The sequence below is a fragment of the Herpailurus yagouaroundi genome, unplaced genomic scaffold (genome assembly GCF_014898765.1).
Source record: "Herpailurus yagouaroundi ecotype Mexico unplaced genomic scaffold, PumYag 163, whole genome shotgun sequence".
Classification (NCBI taxonomy): domain Eukaryota; kingdom Metazoa; phylum Chordata; class Mammalia; order Carnivora; family Felidae; genus Herpailurus; species Herpailurus yagouaroundi.
The window spans coordinates 67440411-67459753 of record NW_024412404.1 but is presented as its reverse complement, the minus strand read 5'-3'; the positions used below and the strand labels follow the sequence as shown (position 1 = coordinate 67459753).

At 59.8% G+C, this 19343-nt stretch overlaps 1 protein-coding gene and 1 long non-coding RNA gene across 2 annotated transcripts in view; one reads left to right on the top strand and one right to left on the bottom strand.

Moving 5' to 3' along the window:
* LOC121037417 (uncharacterized) overlaps positions 1–3715 on the top strand; it is a 6246-nt gene extending 2531 nt beyond the window's left edge. Inside the window, exon 3 of the long non-coding RNA XR_005793774.1 lies at positions 684–3715. This is a non-coding gene — a long non-coding RNA (uncharacterized LOC121037417). The remainder of the gene's footprint in view (positions 1–683) is intronic.
* The window catches only part of INPP5A (inositol polyphosphate-5-phosphatase A), a gene marked incomplete at its 5' end in the record, with an annotated part of 175497 nt that overhangs the window by 122902 nt on the left and 33252 nt on the right, over positions 1–19343 (bottom strand). The window contains one exon of the mRNA XM_040486937.1: positions 7585–7626. Within this exon, the coding sequence (XP_040342871.1) occupies positions 7585–7626 (42 nt within the window). The remainder of the gene's footprint in view (positions 1–7584; positions 7627–19343) is intronic.

Sequence of the window (19343 nt, the reverse complement as noted above, 5' to 3'; positions counted from 1 at the left end):
GACCCCCAGGTGCGGGAACAAAACCCCAGGTGCAGGGACACCCAGGTACGGGGACACGACCCCCAGGTGCGGGGACACGACCCCCAGGTGTAGGGACATGACCCCCAGGTGCGGGGACAAAACCCCAGGTGCAGGGACACCCAGGTGCAGGGACACGACCCCCACATGCGGGGACATAGACCCCCAGGTGCGGGGACATGACCCCCAGGTGCGGGGACAAAACCCCAGGTGCAGGGACACCCAGGTGCAGAGACATAGACCCCCAGGTGCGGGGACACGACCCCCAGGTGCAGGGACAAAACCCCAGGTGCAGGGACACCCAGGTGCGGGGACACAACCCCAGGTGCGGGGACACAACCCCCAGGTGCGGGGACATAGACCCCCAGGTGCAAGGACACGACCCCCAGGTGCAGGGACACAGACCCCTGGACGAGACCCTAGCCCCACGCAGGACTCCCACCGCTCACTAGGACTCGGGGGAGTGCTTCCCTCCCACTCCCCAGCGGGCAGCTACTGGCTAGGCTTGGCCAACTCCTAATTGTGACAAATTCTAATTCATCAGTGTTTTTCTCTTATGAATTGTGCTTCGGTGTGTCTAAGAAATCTTTGCCTAATTCAAGGTCACAAAGATGTTCTCCTAAGTTTTCTTCTAGGACTTCTATAATTTTGGGTTTCATACTCAGGTCCACAGCTGACTTTAATCTGCTTGCGGTGCAACGTATAGAAAACGTGCTGCTTTCTGCGTGTGGATGGACGAAGGCCCACTTTCCCAGCACCGTGGGCTCAACGACACCCTTCCTCTGATCAACAGCCATCAGCCCCGGTCGATCACTTGGCCATATTCCTGGCTCTACTTTGGGATCTCTTTTCTGTTCCATTGGTCTGTAGCTCTGTCCTTTTGCCAGACTACTGTCCTGGTGGCTGTAACTGTACAACAAATCATGAAATCAGAGTGTGAGTCCCTAAACTTTTGGCTATTCTAGTTCCTCTGCTTTTCCACATAAAATCTTAGACCTACTTTGTAGACTTCTACCGAAACACCACCCAGAGGTCTGGAGTGGAAATGCACTGAACGGGGGCTTGGTCAGAGGGGGGTCACCACACTAGCATCACAGAGTCTCCATGACACAAACACAACGTGCCTCCCCGTCCCTTCACGTGGTCTCTGGCGTCCTTTGTACCCGGCTCACAGGCCTCTACGTGCAGGTGTTGACGCCGGTACGTTTACGTCAGGCCCCTCCTCTGTCAGCGCCACTTAAGGCTCCAACCGTTCGTGGCCAAGGGGACAAAGATGTCTCCGCAGAGTCCTGGCACACTGCCAGCAAACGCGCTTACGCTAGTAAGGTTCCCGTGGACCCACTGTGAGCCTGCGGACGGCAGTCGTATCTTCACCCACACGGGGACTCTCAGTTCCTTCTCTCAGATCGGCCCGGCCAGGACCCTCGGGACCACACTGAACAGGGGAGGTGATGCCAGGCGTCCCTGCCCCACTATCGGGCATGAGGTCAGCCGTGGGCTCTAATGACGCCTTCACGGGCTGAGAGGTCCCCTCAGTCCTTAGTTTGCTGACAGTCTGCATGAGACGTGGTTACAGAATTTTGCCAAATGCTTTCTCTGCACATACTGAGATGATCGCATGGCTTTTCTTCTTTAATCTGTTGACACGGTAAACTTTATCTATCGATTTCTGATCTGTTCCTTGGTGACGACGCATTAACTTTGTCATCCGCTGTGCCTGTGTGTGTGTACCCATGTGACACGCTGGTACACGCTGCTTCACACATTCGGTGCTAAAGTTTTATGTTTTGCATTTATTTCAAGGGAGACGTTGGCACATGTACCTTCGTCACGTAAAGCCTCTGCCTGCCTTGGTGCTCTGGCGACACTCGTGTCACGGGAGTGAGGAAGCATCGCCCGGGCCTCAATATCTCTGGAAGTTTCTGCAGAATTGCCACTGCGTCTTGCTTCAGTGTTTGACAGAATTCACCACTGAAACCACGCGGGCCTGGGTTTTTTTGTCCCAAAGTGGTGGGCAAAGTTTAATTTAACAGATAGAGGACCGCTGAGTTCACGTACTTCTTGACTGTGAGCTTTGATGCTCTGTTTTTCCAAAAACGGGCAACTCTCACATAAATCTCTGAATTTATTAGCATGAAGTTGCTCACTGATAGTCCCTTATCTTTCTAATGCCTGCAGGGTTGTTAGTGACGATGCCCCACGTCAGATCTCTGAAATTGGTGATTTTTATCTTCCACCTTCAGAAATGAGATGGAGGAAAGCAACTTAAACCCAAAATAATCAAAAGAAAGCAAAACATAAAAAGCAAAACAACCAACAAATGAGGAAAAGAGGAAAACAAACAGATGCAGCCCGTAAAACCCAAGGCAGGTTCTCCGAGCTGGTGAGGCTGGCGACGCTCCAGCTCCAAACGCCTGCTTTCTCCTCACTACGGGTCCCGCTTGCCCGCATCCTTGCCTGTCTGGTCATCTCCGGTCGGCTGTAAGCAATGACCGCACCCTCCACCTTGCCGGGGCCCGCCTGGACGCCCCCCCCGGGGGGGGGGGGGGGGGGGCAGCCACAGGGCTGACCCTCCGTGGTCACTGTCCGGCCTGTGGGCTGGGCCTGAAAACCACAGTCTCGTGTCTCTTTTCCGGTTTCGGAGGGCACGTTTGGTGCCCACTCCCGCAGGTTACCTGGAGGCAGGACCGCTCCGCACATCCATCTCGGAATCACACTCCAGAAAACGTGTGAATGACGTTGACACGGCCAACAGATTCGCAAGTCCAGAGTCCGGCGGAGCTCCCCTCTGGGCCACCTTGACCTTACCGATCACTGAGCTGTTTTACGATTCTGTCAATTCTAAATCCTGATAACAATGCAAATGACTCTTGACCACAGGAACAAGGTGTCTGGTGGAAAGAACTGATTACTGGCCTGTTTTCCATCTCTTAGGCAAATAAACTCACTCAGCTGCTAGAAGAATCTGGGTTTGCTCTGGGGAGTCTTGCTTGAAGCAGGTCTAACTTCTCATCTTACTTCTCTCGCTAACAAGTAATACTTATTACTGCAATTTAAAACATCTTCAACACTTGTTCAATTTATATTCGTATGAGAGACATTATATCTGTGTTACAGTTTATCTACACCATTACAATAAACTCCAAACAACCTAGGAATCCATCAACAGAACGGTGACTCTAAAAAGGCTGGTGTGTCCAGTTAACGAAATCCTCTGAAGCCATTAAAACAGGGAGCATGCATTCACTTGCACAGAAAGATGTCCCGGCTCAGCTGTAACAACACATGTGCCTGCAACCTGCTAAGGAGGTCGCCCTCTCCTCCGGGCACACAGCTGGTGAGACACGCGTTAGGGCGCGTGCGTCAAGCCGGAGGCAGAACGGGCTGGGGGTATTTTATTCACACTTTCTGCTTTGTGCAATTTCCCCAGACTGTTATTCAAGAAAGAACTGTTGAGCACACACCCCACGTGCCCGACACACGCCCAGTGCTCAGGACAAGCATGAGCGGGATGGCAAAGAGCCTACGTGCAAGCACACTACCATCACACAGGGGAGAAAAGTTAAAACCGACTTCCCGGCAGCCTCGCCCGCAGTTTGGAGGGTCAGGGGTAGAGCAGGCAGCACGTCTGGGCACGGCCTCCTCAAGAGCTTTCCTGAGAACCCCACCAACAGGGGCCTGCAACCCCCAGCCCCAGACAGGCCATGTCCTTCCCAGCACCATCCCTGGACCACCCACGGGGCTTTCCGGCTGTCTCTCCGGTGTGACAGAAGCTCCCAAGGGCGTGGCCCCTAGCACCTGGCCCGCTGGCCGGCCCTCCCACACTGTGGCCCCTCTCTCTCCTTATGGGGGCAGTAATGTCACCGTGGGCCCGCCGCGTGACCTCATCGATTTCCTATTCCCCTCGCAAAGGCCCCACCTCGAACACTATCCTCGGTGCAGGAACTTGGCGGGGCACAAAGATCCAGGCCATGACGTGCAGCCCGCATTTCCAGGGGGACAGATCAATATGCACCCAACGGGCAGACTGCAAGTTCAAGTTCAGATGAATCCACAAAGCACAGCAAGAGTAAGGGGAAGCCAAGAGAGTGACCAGGAGGGGCCTCTCGGGGGAGGTGGTGGGGAGTGACAAGGACAAGAACCGGGAAAGTGGGGGCAGGGGAGAGAGTGGGGGCAGGGGCGTGCATGGGGCAGGAAGGCTCGGACGGCCAACTTAGAGCAAGCACAGAGGCCTGAAACACCCAGCGTGTCTGGAGACAGCGCAGAGAAGGCCACGCATGGACCCTAGGCTCTCACCCAGGGGGACCAGAAGCACGAAAGGTACCCAACCAGAGTTACGGCCTCAGGGAGCACCCTGCTGCTTACAGAGAGCAGAATGGGGACATGGCCGGGCCCTGGGGGAGGCTCTGGGTGGGCCGTGAAGGGGTCACAAGGCCTGCCGCTGGCATGGAGGTATGGAGGTAGATGAGAGCAGGGATTGGCCCCTGTACTTAGAGCCCGCGCACCCCAACAAGGGGGAGACTGGTGTCACCGGCCACAGGACCAAGAGTCTGATGCTCAGGGAGACAGGACAGGGAGGGGCGTGGGGAGGCCAGCAGGGGTGACACCAGGCTGTGCACCTTCTGGAAGACTGACCACCTCTCTGGTGCCAAGGCCACACTCAGGACCAAATATGTAAAAATCCTGGATGCCAAAAGCATCAGAGGCCCATCAAAACTAAGGATGGAAACGCCAACAATATTTCTCTTGTTCCCTGCTTTTTTATGGTGATAAGTGTTACAGAAAAAGGAAAATTAATCCAAGGGTTCTAAAAGGCACAGATGTCGTATTCAGTTGTATTTACAAAAGCAGCTTATCAAAGGCTCCTTTGAAAAATGGCCGCATAACAGAAACTCCAGGATTAAACACTTTTTAAAAAGGCAGGGACCCAGAGGCCCCCGGGGCCTCGAGGCGCCTCGTCCCTGAGTGCTGGCCCAGCGCACTGGCCTGGGCTCTGGCGGGACCCACTCCCTCTGCACTCAGGCCAGCCGGCTGAACACCTCACTGCCCAGGTCAGCCCAAAATGTGTTGGGGGGCTCCCGTTTAATTCTTACAAGAACCGTCACTGAGGGTCGCCTGGGTGGCTCAGTCGCTTACGCATCAACTTCAGCTCAGGTCATGGTCTCGCGGTCCGTGGGTTCGAGCCCCACGTCGGACTCTGTGCTGACAGCTCGGAGCCTGGAGCCTGCTTGGGATTCTGTGTCTCCCTCTCTCTCTGCCCCTCCCCTGCGTGCACTCTCACACTAAGATGAATAGACGCTAAAAAAAAAAAAGTGTTCTTTCAAATAAGAAAGAAAGGAACCGTCACCAGAATCTCTTCCTTCTGAGGAGACCTCTGCACACAAGCCGGGAAGAATGGCACCTCCACGTGCACACCGTGGCTCTCGATCCCCTTTCTGTGAATAAAGGCTCAGCACTCTGGACACCAGGTGCTCTGGCAACAGGCTGCCTGCCCCTCTGGGTTCTGGGTCCCGGGTCCCCAGTTCCGGAAACAGCCCAATGTGGCTGTGTGCAGCGAGGAGGCTCAGAGAGGGGGAAACACCTGTTGGTCTGTGGTTTTCCAGGGGCCAGAGTTCACAGGAGGGGCAGCTGCCCGGCCCCGAACTCCCTCTCAGACCACTGGTACCTGGCTGCCACAGCAGTGGTGACCGGTGGCCCCATCACCAGCAGAGTAAGAAGGGCAAAGTTGGCACTGGGGTCCAGTTTGGGGCCTGTCGGGTGGCGTCTCGCCTCCCATGGGCCTCTCTGCGCGCCAGGAGCCAGGACGTGCGCCTCCCCGACCTCACGCTCTATACTCCTCCCACCCCCCACCCGGGGCCCACCTCTGAGACACGGGAGCCGTAGCTTTCACAGGGCAGCCGCTCCAGCCGAAATGGACACAGACCCAGGGGGCCAGGGAGCCACAGGAGGACACCACAGGCAGCAGGGGCCCTGGAGCCCGTCCAGCCCCCGAGAGGCCAGCGCTTGGCCAGGAAGGGCCCTTGCTTCGCCTGCTCGGCCGGCTTCCCGCCCGGAGCGGACACTGGCAACAGCTGGGCCAGGGCTGGGCCTGGGCCGGAGGTCCCTGGGCAGGGCAGAAGGTTAGAGGGGGAGGGCGGAGAGCCCACCAGCCCCACCTCACTGCCAGAGACCCTCGCTGACGGCCTCCCACCTGCTCACCCCACGGGCTGCTCCTTCCAGAGCTTCCCTGGTGTCCCAGGGGTCTGCCTTCCATCCCTGCCGAGAACCAAGCATGACACGCGGCGGACAATTCGTGCGGGATGGGCGAGGGAGGGACCCCACCTCCAAACACCCCAGAAGGACGCACCTCGCTGGACGGGACAGCAAGGGACGAAAAAGACTGTCCGAGGCTCTGCCCTCCCGTGCCTGCGGCCCCACGATCTGCCACCACCCGCCGCTGCCCCTTGGGCCTCTGGTAGATGGCTCGGCACCAGCAGACCCAATGCGCGACCGCCCTCGACACCCGGAAGGGACGGCGGGAGCCCGGGGCCGGCACCTTGCCCAGGCAGGCAGGACACAGCCCGTGCCCACGTCCATCGGCTGCTGTGCCCTGCCCCTGCCCCTCAGCACCTCGGATCTCAGCCTGCCGCACCCCAAGGCCAGGAGGAAGGGGGGCCCAGGGCCATCCCCAGCATCTCCTACTGTGTCCTGTTCACACGGCACGGCCGCGGGCTCAGCAGAGCTGCAGGAGGGCAGGGGACAGGGGCAGGGGACCGTCCCCCAGCTGCCCCTCCCCCAACGCCCCACCTGCGCCACCCTCCTCCAAGCTGCCCTCGGAGCTGTGGACCCCTCACACCCTGGCAGGGCCAGTTGCCCACGGCCCTCGCCGAGCTGGACGCCTGGCCACTCGGCTCCTCTCACCCACAAGGTCTCCTCAGGCATCCCGTGCCTCGGAGTGGCCTCTCCAACGTACTACCTGGGGGGTCCCACGTGTACACGTGCCACGTGCTCAACTCCGCTGCCACCTGTCATCCGGAAACACCTGAGCTTCCCCTGGCCCCCTGGCCACGCTGGCCACCCGTCTGCTCACGCAGCACGCACCCTGGGAGCACAGCCGTCTGTCCGCCGCTTCCAACCCGCCCCCGAGCATCCGGAACAGAATTCGCGCCGACCACGGGCTCCGCCAATACCTGTTCAACGCTCGGTGCCAGCACCTGGCCCCTCACCCGGCAGCGCCTCCCCCTGAAGCCTCGGACCCGGGTCCTCCCCACACCCTGGCCCAGACCCCACCGTGGCCTCCCACGTGGCTTTGCCGCCTTTATGCTGCCACCAGAGGACCTTCCTGAAAGGTACCCTAATGTCCCCAGAAGCTCCCAACGCCCCCCCCCCCAACCATACGGAGACCCCCACCCGGAGGGAGAGGAATCGGAACAGGTGCCTCCACGGAGGCACGTGACACCCCGCACAGCCAGCCCCAGGACAGCCCCAGCCCGCACCCGACCCGGACACAGCACGGTCTCCACAAAGAGCAGGTACTCACGGCACAAAGAGGCCATCTGAGAAGCACGCGGTCACGGCACCTCTTACCTGATAGAACTCCCGCAGCCAGTTCTTCTGCAGGTTTTCTGGCTATAAATTAGGAAGAGAGAAAGAAAACACAGTCAGATCGTCGACACAGCCCCAAAGAGCCACGAGCAGACACTGGGGTGGTGAACACCACCTCGCGGGCCTCACTGTGGGGCCCGTGCTGGGGGGGGGGGGGGGGCGTCCACATGGGGGACCTCCCACCCCCCAGGAGGGGGCCTGGCTCTCAGTCCCCAGGGACCAAACTCGCCAGGCAACAGGCAGGCCCCGCAGTGCCGGGCGTCCACGGCCGACCCTCAGCCCTGCTCTGTCCCCATGGGGTCACGGGGAGGGACGGTCCACAGCCGGACCAGTGTCTGCACAGGACGGCACAGCACCCCAGCAGCCCCCACCCGCAGTCAGCGAGCCCCCCAGACTCCGTCGTCTCCCCGGGGGGCAGCAGGGAGGACGCCATCCCAAAAAAAGAACCCGGGGCGGGTCTGGGCAGCACGAGCACCAGGTGCACGGAAAGGCGCGTCGTGGGCCGTCGGGGACAGCCAGGCCCACCCGGCAGGTCCCCTGCGCACCCCCCGCGGCGGATGCAGAGGAGCCGGAGCCCCCAGGTGCTGCGGGAAACAGTCCAGCGGGTCCCTAAAGCGCGAATCAGAGTCTACATGTGATCCAGCAAAATGCAAGCAGCCGTCACAGAGAAACAGGCACCGACACCGGGGCACCGGTCAGAGTCGCCAAAAGGTGGACACGGCCCAAATGCCCACGCGTGGATGAACGAATGAGCAAAACACCGCCCATCCACACAAATGACTGCGACTCGGCCTTAAACAGGAAGGAAGCTCGGCCACCCGCTACAGCACAGCGACCCTCAAAAACACGCGCCACGTGGGAGAACCCAGACACAAAAGGGAAGTAACACGTGACTCCACCTTCAGCACGGTCCGCGCAGACAGGAAGCGGACCGTGGCCAGGGGTGGGGGTGGCCGCTGCTGGGCACGGGTTTCCCCATCACGGGGTGATGGACACGCTGTAACGTGGACTGCGGTGGTGGCCGCAAACTCGGTGGGTCCACGCACTCTCCCACCGCCCGAACCGGCGACACCGCGAGCCCCGGGCTACGTGGCCAGAGCAAGGGGGGCCTCCCGGGACGGGGGCCCGGACACGCGGCCGGGCCCCAGCAGTCCTGCCGGCCCCCAGTCCCGGCACGGATGAAAGAGCCGCGAGCAGGCCGTCCACTGACGGGACGACGCGGCCACCTTCCAGTGCAAGTGCTCCCGGGCGCGGAGGAGGAGACCACGCGGCTGCACGACCCGAGGACCGGATCGTGGCCAGGACGCAGCTCCCGACGCCGCTCCTAAGGACAGAACATCAGCGTGCAGAGCGCGGCGTCCGAGCCAAGGGCCACCCTTCGGTTTCTTCACTTCTGATATGCTTACGGTCACCACACGTTACTTTCGTATTTGAGGGGTTTTTAAGTTTGCTTATTTACTTTGAGAGAGAGAGCAGGAGGGGCAGAGAAAGAATCCCACGCAGGCTCTGTTTTGTCAGCACGGAGCCTGACGCAGGGCTCGATCTCACGGTTCGCGAGTTTGTGACCTGAGCCGAGACCAAGAGTCAGACGCTTAACCAACGGAGCCACCCAGGCGCCCCTACTTTCGTAATTTGTAACTTCGTGTTCAAAACTTGAAGCAGAGACCATGACGGCTCTCGGATGCGGTGCAGCACGCTAACCACCGGCCGCTACAAACCACCGTGAAAGGGGAACGGGGAAAACTCTGCGGAGGGTACGACGGCGGCCCCCCGGGCCCCTCCTGCAGCAGCAGCTGCTACCGACGGGCCGGGCCGAGAGCAACGCTTCAAACACGCCTCGACGTGCATGCACACTCACACCCACACACACCCACCCGCGCGCGGTGGCCCCAGGGCTGGACGGTGTGGCCCACAGGACGCTCCCACTGACACAGGGACCGGCACTGTCGGTGGAACCCTCCACAATCATAGACTTGCAGCAGCCAAATTCACACTTGAAATGTGGTTCCTGTGGCTAAATCGCTGCATTTTTAACATCACTTAATTTTAAACCACACACGTGGCTGGTGACGTTCGCGGGCAGCACAGCTCCACGGAAGCTTCGAGGTCCCTGCTCTGAAGCAAACATAACGCTGACACATATACATGATGAGACGGCGCACACAGAAAGGGAGGAACGTCTCGCCCACCCCACCTGTGACCATCAGCGCAGACACCCACGCTCAAGGAGTGTGACAGCACATTAAAGGCTCACCCCTCACAACCAACCGTGTGGACTATCCCGCGAATGCACAGAAGGCTCCACCGGGAAAGCGGCCGAGGCAACTGGCCGCACCAGCAGCTCAGAGAAATCGGCCGATTCTCGTTACAGGTAACGGGACAGCCGGGACCCCGGTCCAGCCGCAGCCACACGGGCTTGCAAGTCCCGCTCCGGGCATCACGCCGGCGTCTCCTGGACCTGCCAGGGAGCTGGAGCGGGCAGCAAACCGCCACCCCGGAGCCCAGACAGACAGGAGGACACTCGAGTCGCGGCGCAGACCTGCTCTCCCAGAGAAGATGCTGGAACCAAAGCCTAGTACCGAGGCGCCAACGGTCAGCTGAGACCTGCGGGAAGCCGGGCACGGACGAGTGTACGGAGAAGCCCTCGAGACCACGTCGCGGAGGCCCCATACTGTGGTGGGTTCTCCCTCCAGGTAGCCCGGCACGTGCTCATGGTCTAGGTTGGAGAAGATCCCTGGAGAAAGACCCCTCCTGGCGCCGGCCGGGGGACGGGGGGAGCAGCCTCGGTGAAATACCCCCAGCGCCCTCCACACCGAAAGCCCGCCACGCCGGGGAAGGGGGGGGTCACCCGGGCCCAGGCCACCCCTGGAAAGGGCGCCTCCCCCCAACCTGCCTGCCTACGGCCCCGAAGGAACGGGGGAGGGGTCACAGTGCAGGGACACAGGCGCAGCCACAGTCCGAGACGGGCCGCAGACCGCGGGGCGCTCCCCACCCCCACGCCGTGCCAGCACAAGGCAGGGCTCCGGCGCAAGAGGGCGCGACACAGACCGCCTGTGAGCTGCCCTCACGGAGCCCCCGGGACACAGGCGAGGGCACCGGGGGACCACGAAGCCTCCGACGCCATGGCCGCGGCACACCGTAAACACGGCCCGGGGCCACGTTAACAGAAGGCCTCAAGCGACCTCAGCCCCTGGGACCCAACGCTTCAAGTCCAGCTCCCGGCAAAAAACTACCAGGCTGCCTAACAGGCGAGGGGAAAACAGTGCAAAGACGCAGAAAGTGCATCTGAGTCCCTCTCGGCTGGGACTCCGATTCCGGAACGCCAGAAAGCAAGCGCAGGGCACACGGAGGGTGCTGACAGACAGCCTGGAGGGCACACGGGGACGGACGGCCACGCGAGCAGCGTGGCGGAAGCTCTAAGAACGCAAAGCAGACGCTAAGATCAAACCCACTGTAACAACATGAAGAATGCCTCCGGCGGGCTCATCAACACGCCGCACACGCGGAGGGAGCGAGCAGCGAGCTAGAAGACCCATCAGCAGAAACTTCCAAAACATAACGCCGAGAAGAACACTGACAAAAGGACAGAATGTCCAAGAATCATGAGACGATGTCACATGACGGGGTTTCAGGAAGAGGCAGAAAAGAGAGTGGAAAACACCTGCAGGGTCCTAAGGACCGAATTTTTCAATGAAGGACAAACACCAGACACAGACGCTCCCTCGCGGGGAGAGCACTCGGTGCCACACCCCCCAGAACAGCTACTCGCAGGCACACAGGATCCAACGTGCACCAAGCCGGGGACAGAGAGCATCTGGGAAGACGGAGGAAACGGGAACCCGGGCCGGATCATGGCGACCTTCCCGACAGCGACACGAGCAAGCACGCAGTCGGGTGGGAAGCTCCCCGCGGTGAGAGGGAGCACCAGCCACCCAGGACTCTGCGTCCAGCAAAACCATCTCTCAAAAGCCAAGTTGAAATAAAGGTGTTCTCACCTGGGAAAACTCATCACCAGGGGACAGGCCCTAAAAGTAACGTTTTAAAAAGTTCTCCAGGGAGAAGGAAAATTATACAGATTAGAAGAGTGGTTTCATTGGGTTGCCTGGGTGGCTCAGTCGGTTGAGCGTCCGGCTTCGGCTCAGGTCACAATCTCACAGTTCGTGAGCTCGAGCCCCACATCAGGCCCTGTGCTGACGGCTCGGAGCCCGGAGACTGCTTGGGATTCTGTGTCTCCCTCTCTCTCTGCCCCTCCCCTGCTCTGTCGGGCTCTGTCTCTCTCTCCAACATAAATAAACATTAAAAAAATTTAAAAAAGAAAAGAGTGGATTCACATGAAGAAAGACAAAGAAGAAATAAATGAAACTTCTTCAATAAACGTCTGCAACCATTAATGTCAAGTTAACAGACCAGGAAGTGCCTGCACGCGCCCCACCCCTGTGCTCCCCGACAACCCCTCCCTGGGGAGTCTGGGCGTCCGTGGAAATGATAAGATGTCACTCCTCTGGTCAGGGGACACCAGTGGCAAAGGTGGAAGGATTCTGCAGGTATAATTAAACCCCAAGATTAGTTGATCTTAAGTTCATCAGAAGGGGCGTTATCCTGGGTGGGTCTGCCCTTATCAGATGTCAGCTGGGAAATTTTCCAAGAGGCTCTAAAGGTCGGGGAGGGGAGGCCGAGCACTGGCTCTCTGCGGCCCGCCCTCACCTCTCCCACAGCAAGGTGCTGACGTGGGCCAAACCTGGGGCGGCTGCGCCCAGAAGCCCACCCCCCAGAACCTAGAGGCGGGGCCGCTGTGGAAGCCTGCACTTGTGCTGCTGTCACACGGGCAGAAAACTGACACACGTCCTCCGTGTTACGAACACGGGCGGGTTGCATACAACGGAACAGTTGGTGTCCCTCTGAACGCTTCGCCCACTCAGATTTTACTGTGAAATAAGGTCTCTGGGGAGGACTCCGATCCCACTGCGGGAGGAGCCTTGACCACGAGAGCAGCCACGTGGCCTGACGTCCCGCCCTCCCTCTGGCGCCTGCATTTCTCAACTATGCGTTTCACGTTTGGGTGCAGACAGCCATCAACATTGCCTTAATTTACTGGTTTTCTGGTGGGTTTTTGTTTACTTTTTCATTCAACAACAAACATGGTTTACATTCATCTTCTCATGTGACTTTAGTTTATGACATAATTCTGTATTTTGGCTTTTTGAGTTAAATGTTTTCTTTATTCTTTCTTGTTCTGTAGCAACAGAATTGAGTGTGACAGAACCATGTGTTAAAAATGACACACAGCACACGCACTCACACCCTGGAGCCGGTCCCTGTCTTGTGGGGAAACACTCGCCCCCAAGGTCAGGAACGGGGCAAAGACGCCGTCATTTCCGTAACACCTAGACCAACGCCAAAGAGATTAAGGAATAAGACGAAAGAGAGAGAACAACCAGGAGGGTAACAGGTGAGAGGACAGCATGTGCAAAGGACCAGGGTCGGCGATGAAACTAAAACAGACATAAAAGCACGGAGGAAAAAGTAGCAGGATGTAAAAGTGAGACCCAAAATCAACAGCTGTCCTAAACACAAACACTGGTCACAAGATGAGCTGAGGAGGAAACCCCATGACAACTGCAACAGCGAACAAAGATGACGCTTAGGGACCAACGTTTAGCTGTGAAAATTCTGTGCGCGAAAAGCAGCAGGACGCTCCTGGCGGAGGCGATGCCAGACTGGAGGCCACGGGACGACGCCCTCACCTCCCCCCACCCCGGGGAGGCTGGCCCAGCGCCATCCCGCACCCCTGGGCGAGGCCCCGCAGCCCCACTAGGCCAGCGGACTCCAAAGCTCACGGAAAACACACTATGACTCAAAGTCTGCCCGCCGCTGCTGAACAGAACCACACGCTCGACCACAACGAACGTCGAAAGGCACATGGGCGAGGGCTCGGCTGCCCGACGCCGAAGAACCGGACGGCAAAGCAAAACGACAACAGGTCTGATGGAGAAACGACCAAAAGACGCCAAGGGGGCTGACACGAGTGAGAGGCTCACCTCTGCGGACGAGAGCCGGGCAGCGGCTGGGCGGGGGCGCTCGTCCCCGCGTCCTTGCCCACGGCTGCGGCCCAACCCGCGGCACACCCACGCAGAGCCCCCCGACAGCGCCGCTCCCCACAGCCACCGCGGCGGCCGGATAGAGCAGGGCAGGAGGCCCAGGGAGCCAGACGGGCCATGCCCCCCGCCGCCGCCAGAGCACATGCCGCAGAAAAGCGGCCATGAGGGCGGCAGAGGCCCTTGGAGGCGACAGGGCCCGTGACTGCAGGCCCTACGCAGACCCCCTTGTACCGGGGCCACATGAGCCCAGCCAGGGCCTCGTGCGCTCGATGAGAACCTCCCCACCCCCGCCACTCCCCTGCAGCTCGCCCGGTGCCCCGGGGGGCGGCCTGACCTCTAGCCTAACGCACCTCTGTCCCCCTCTCCCTCCCACCTGCGGGAGCCACCCCCACCTGACCCCGCAGTGGCTGCCTAAGCGGAAGACGGGGCAGGGACCCCTCCCTCCCTCTCTCTGTCTCTCTGTCTCCCTGTCTCTCTCTGTGTCTGCCTTCACTGCCTGGCCCTTGTAGGCAGCGAACACGGCAAATGCTCACGAACACACTAACTACAGATGTGCAGTTAAGACCTGTAGAAGCATCTGGGGGCGCCTGAGTGGCTCAGTCGGTTGAGCGTCCGACTTCGGCTCAGGTCATGATCTTGTGGTTCATGAGTTCAAGCCCCACGTCCGGCTCTGTGCTGACAGCTCAGAGCCTGGAGCCTGCTTCAGATTCTGTGTGTTTCTCTCTCTGCCCCTCCCCCTGCTTGCGCTCAGTCTCTCTCTCTCTCAAAAATAAATAAAAACATTAAAAAAAAAAAAAAAAAAAAAAGACCTGTAGAAGCATCTGGAAAGAGGACTTTCTCAGGAAGGAAGCCAAGGTCTGGGCCGCAACGGGAAAGAAAGTGCCGGAAGCAGGAGCTGCTGTCACAGGAGGGAGCCCCCACCCACGGTGAGGCCTGAGGAGGACGGGAAGAGTCCCTTGCCGTGCCATGGTGGGAAGGGGGGCCACGGGGACAGGCCTTCCAGGGGGAACCCACCCCATTGTGACTCCCACCCCCACGTGCCGAACCCCGGCCGGGTGGTGGCGTCCATGCAGCCGCTGGCTCGCGTGGTCCGGGCACAGCTCCGTCAGGAGGAGGGGCCGCAGGCTGGGCTCAGGGCTGCAAGCCGCCACGGCCCGAGTCCTATGGGCCGCATCCTGACAGGCTAGCACGAAGCCGGCCCGCGGTGGCGACGGGCCCCGTGTTCGCACACAGCGTATGCCAGCCCAGAAACTCCGCTTCCTCAAATACGTCCTTAAAACTTTCAAACACGAGTCATTTAAAACAATCGAGCGCCAGGGGCTCCCTAAGCCTGGGTGCAGAGCGGGCCAAGGCCTCCGGTCCGCACCACCGATGTCCCGGGAAATCCCACCCCTCGCCAGACGCCTATCCCTGTGGAGGAAAACCGTTTCCTTTCACGAGAAAGGAAGTCTTGCCTGCACGTTCAGAAATACTGAGGCTAAAAATAGTTTTGTGAAAGGAAGCAGAGGTGGGCCTTCCACCAGGAGAACGCGCACGGAGCGGTGCAGGGCGGTCAGGGCCTCACTGCGGAGGAGCAGGGACAGGGCAGCCCGCACCGCTCCTCCCCTCGGCCACCACTCCTTTCGCGGCAGCCGCCACGGCAAGAGCATCCAAAGTGGGAATGAAAACCGCAAGAGATCCTCCCACGGACGACGGCTCAGAAACGCGCCCTCTTCAATTACGCACGAGGCAGGATCGTGCTCAGCATCTGGCAAAGACGTGCTCAGAACCCGTCGCCACTGGGAACAAGGCCTGGGCGAACCTGACCACGAACGAACATTTTCTCCTCAAGGGTGCCTGGGGACAAAATACACTTACGATGACAACGTACAGTCACTGAGGACTGATGTCTGAGAAACTAAGGTTTAATCGGGAATAACGGCCTATAAAAACCGAAATGACCCACCCCATGGACACCTTCCACCCAGGCCAGCCATCGGGGCTGAGACCATTTCTCAGCAGAGACCTGCCCAGCCGGGCCCGCCTGCCAGATGCACAAACCAGAGAGGGCGAGCGCTGGACCGCGGGCACCCTAGCGACAGGTGGGAACGTGCCCCGTCCCCTGCCTGGCCGCCCTGCCTACCCGCCCGCGGACAGGCCTCCCTGGGCCCCCGGTACTGCTCTTTCCATCAGGACTCTGCTCAGAATCCCCCACGGACAGGCGGGTGGCTGCTGCGGAGGGTGGGGCCCTCACCCCCACGGTCGGGACCCTGGGGCCTCACAGGCAGACATCTGAGACACCGAGGCCCCGCCGTCCGGTCCCGTCCAACCTCCGCAACGGCCAGCAGTCCACATGCCACCGCGTTCACACGGCTTCTCCGGGTTTGCAAAAGACCGTGAGCACGGCCCTTGTAATGTCACACCTGAGAGGCTGAACCCAAACCCCCTCAGACCGCAGAGTGGGCATGGGGGGCTGGGCAGGAGTGAGGGGGTCATGCAGCGCACCCCCAGGTGCACAGGTGACGAAACCGGAACTCCAGCTCTAAGCACACGCCTGGGTTTGGGAACACAGATGCGCGGCAGCAGCAAAGTCCAGAACGCAGGCGGTGGGCTGCGGGAGAGGAGACCGCGGGCGGGGAGGGCCCAGAGAAGGGCGCCACGGCCTCCGTCCGGCACAGGCCGCTCTCGGGCCGATGCTCAAGGAGGCCGCTTCTCAAAGGCGAGTGCCGGGAGACCCGGCAGGGGAGGCTCAGAGCACGGCGGGCAGCCTCCGGTGCCGCCCAGGTCCCGCGCCCCGTGCCCCGTCGCCGCCCCCGCAAGACTGTGCGGTCGGTCGGGCAGCTTCCAAACTCCCACGTGACAGGGTGCAGACTCGGGGCCCACCGTGCCCCACGTCCCCCACGAGGAGGCGCACCCACAGCCCGACGGAGAGCCCAGCGTAGCCATGTCCCCCGTGGAGCACACCTGCCTGCCTCTGCCGGGGAGGCCCAGAGGCAGTAAGTGAGGGCAGAAACGCGGCTTCTTCCCGTGGAGGGTCACCTTCTGGGGCCCCAAAGGGGAACACAGACCGGCCAGAGCACACCAAGGCCAGCCTCTGGGAGCACTTTCCTCTGCCCGTTTACCAAGTGACACGCTCAATTCCGATTCCCCAAGTATCCACACACAATAGTGGGACGTGGGTTTCAGAGACACGTGACTCATCCCCAGCTGTGATCCCACAGAAGGACGGGGTCACCCAGGGCTGTGAGGGGGTGAGCCTAAGCCGCCGTGACCCACGGGGCTGCCTTCCCCAACCCGCAGTGTGGGGCCTCTGGCTCATGCGACTGCAGAGAGGGGTCCCCGGGGACCTCAGCTACGGTGGAGGAAGGCAGCACCCGGGGGGAAGAAATCACAGAAATGCAGAGTCTGGAGGGAAAAGCAGTGTGGTGTCTGAAGAACGTGAACACAGCCCGAGGTCCATAAAAACATGACAGAGGTGGGGCGCCTGTCGGTTAAGTGCCGACTTCGGCTCAGGTCATGATCTTGCGGTCCGTGAGTTCGAGCCTGCGTCGGGCTCTGTGCTGACAGCTCAGAGCCTGGAGCCTGCTTCTGATTCTGTGTCCCCCCCCTCTCTCTCTGCCCCTTCCCCGCTCGTGTGCTCCCTCCCTCTCTCTCTCTCTCTCTCTCTCCCTCTCTCACAAATAAACATTAAAAATGATAATAAAAAAGAAGACGTGACTGGGAGAACTGGCCCCACGCAGCTCAGGGCCACGTGCCCAGGCCAGCGCCCACCCCGACCACACGGAGGGGTCACAGGCTGAGTTTCATGCACAACTGCAGGTGACAAACAATAAAGCAAATCAAATGAAAAGCTGGCTCTTAAACAGATTAATACAATTGATGAGCCGCTAGGCGGGTGAATCAGGAAGAAAAGGACACAGGTGACCAGCATCAGAAGTCAAAGGTGACCAATGCAGACGTTCAAAGAACAATGAGCACACGTGAACGTTTGAACATTATGTCAACAGGCTGAACAACTCGGGGGAAGGGAACAAATGCCTCACAAAGTGGAAGGACACGCAGTGAAACAGAAACTTCTCTATTAAAGAAATGGGGTTTGCACCAAAAACCTTCCTACGGAACAGTGACGGGTTCTCCGGTGAGTCCCATCAACCGCCCCACCAACCTCACACGGCTCCTTCCCGTTTGTTCTACAAAGCCAGCGCGGCGCCGATGGCAGACCCTGGCAAACGTGTTCGAAGGCACGGCGCAGAAAGAACCACAGCCCCGCGTGTGCACGTGTGTGAGCGTGCCCACAGGCCACATGCAGAAATACGTAAGGGAAAACCCAGCGTGACCAAGTGAGTTTGGCCCAGGGATGCCGCTCCGGTCTGGCACAGTTGAAACCGGTGGAACTCCCGAATTTACAGACTAAAGGGAAACCTACAGGATCATTTCCATAGAGGCAGAACACGCATTTGACAGCTTTCCACAGCCTCGGCACACCCCCTCCCCCACGGCACCCGGCGCCTCCTCCCGTGGCACCCGGCACCCCCCGCCCCCTGGCGCCCGCCACCCCCGGCCTGTGGCACCCGGCACCCCCCCGCCCCGTGGCGCCTGCCACCCCCCGCATTCCACTGCGAGAGGAGCACCCGCGCTCGCCCCCGGCCGGGCACGGAAGCAGAGAAGACAACGTGCAGCGGGCTGTGTCTGCAGGTGCTGACCGCGGACACACGGACAGAGGGGCCCTGAGGACTCGGCCAGCACGGCCACCGGCTACAAGATCAATCCACGAGATCTGGTGCGCGTGTCTTTACAACAGCAGATAACTGGAAAGTGTAACATTCGAAAATACTGTTGACGGTAAACTACCGCAAAAACCACAAATTATGTAGGAATACGTTTAATGAAAGACACACAAGACCTCTGGGCTGACAACCACAAGAGATGCTGAGAGAAGCGAAGACCCGAGTAGAAGAAGAGACCTGCCATCCTCATAAGCCCCAGGCTCCGCACCAGGAGACGTCAGTGCCCCCACGCTCGCGACGGATCTGGGCGGCCCCGGCCGTAGTTCCAGCCGCTTCTGCTAAACGGACAAACTGTCTCTGACGCACATGTGCAAATGCAAAGGGCTGAGAACGCCCAAAGCAATCCGCGGAAGGACGGACAACGGAGCCGGGGGGCTCCCGCGGACGCCCAGCCTCACCATGAAGCTGTTGTGACCAGGACAGGTGGTCCTGGAGTCACATTCAATGAGCAGATCGATACAACAGAACAGTCAGAAAGAGGCACACACAGACTGATTTTCAACCAAGGCGCCAAAGCAACCCACTGGGGAAGGCAAACTTATCCACCCACGGCAGTGAGCTAGCCGGCGCCCGTGGGGAAAGGCACACCTCCACTGTACCGACTCACACACAAAAATTAACTCGAGATGAAAACCCTAAGTGTATGTGGATCCTGAGAAACTTAACAGAAACCCATGGGGGAGGGGAAGGAAAAAAAAGAGGAGGTTAGACTGGGAGAGAGCCAAAGCATAAGGAGACTCTTAAAAACTGAGAACTGAGGGGTGCCTGGGTGGCGCAGTCGGTTAAGCGTCCGACTTCAGCCAGGTCACGATCTCGCGGTCCGTGAGTTCGAGCCCCGCGTCGGGCTCTGGGCTGATGGCTCGGAGCCTGGAGCCTG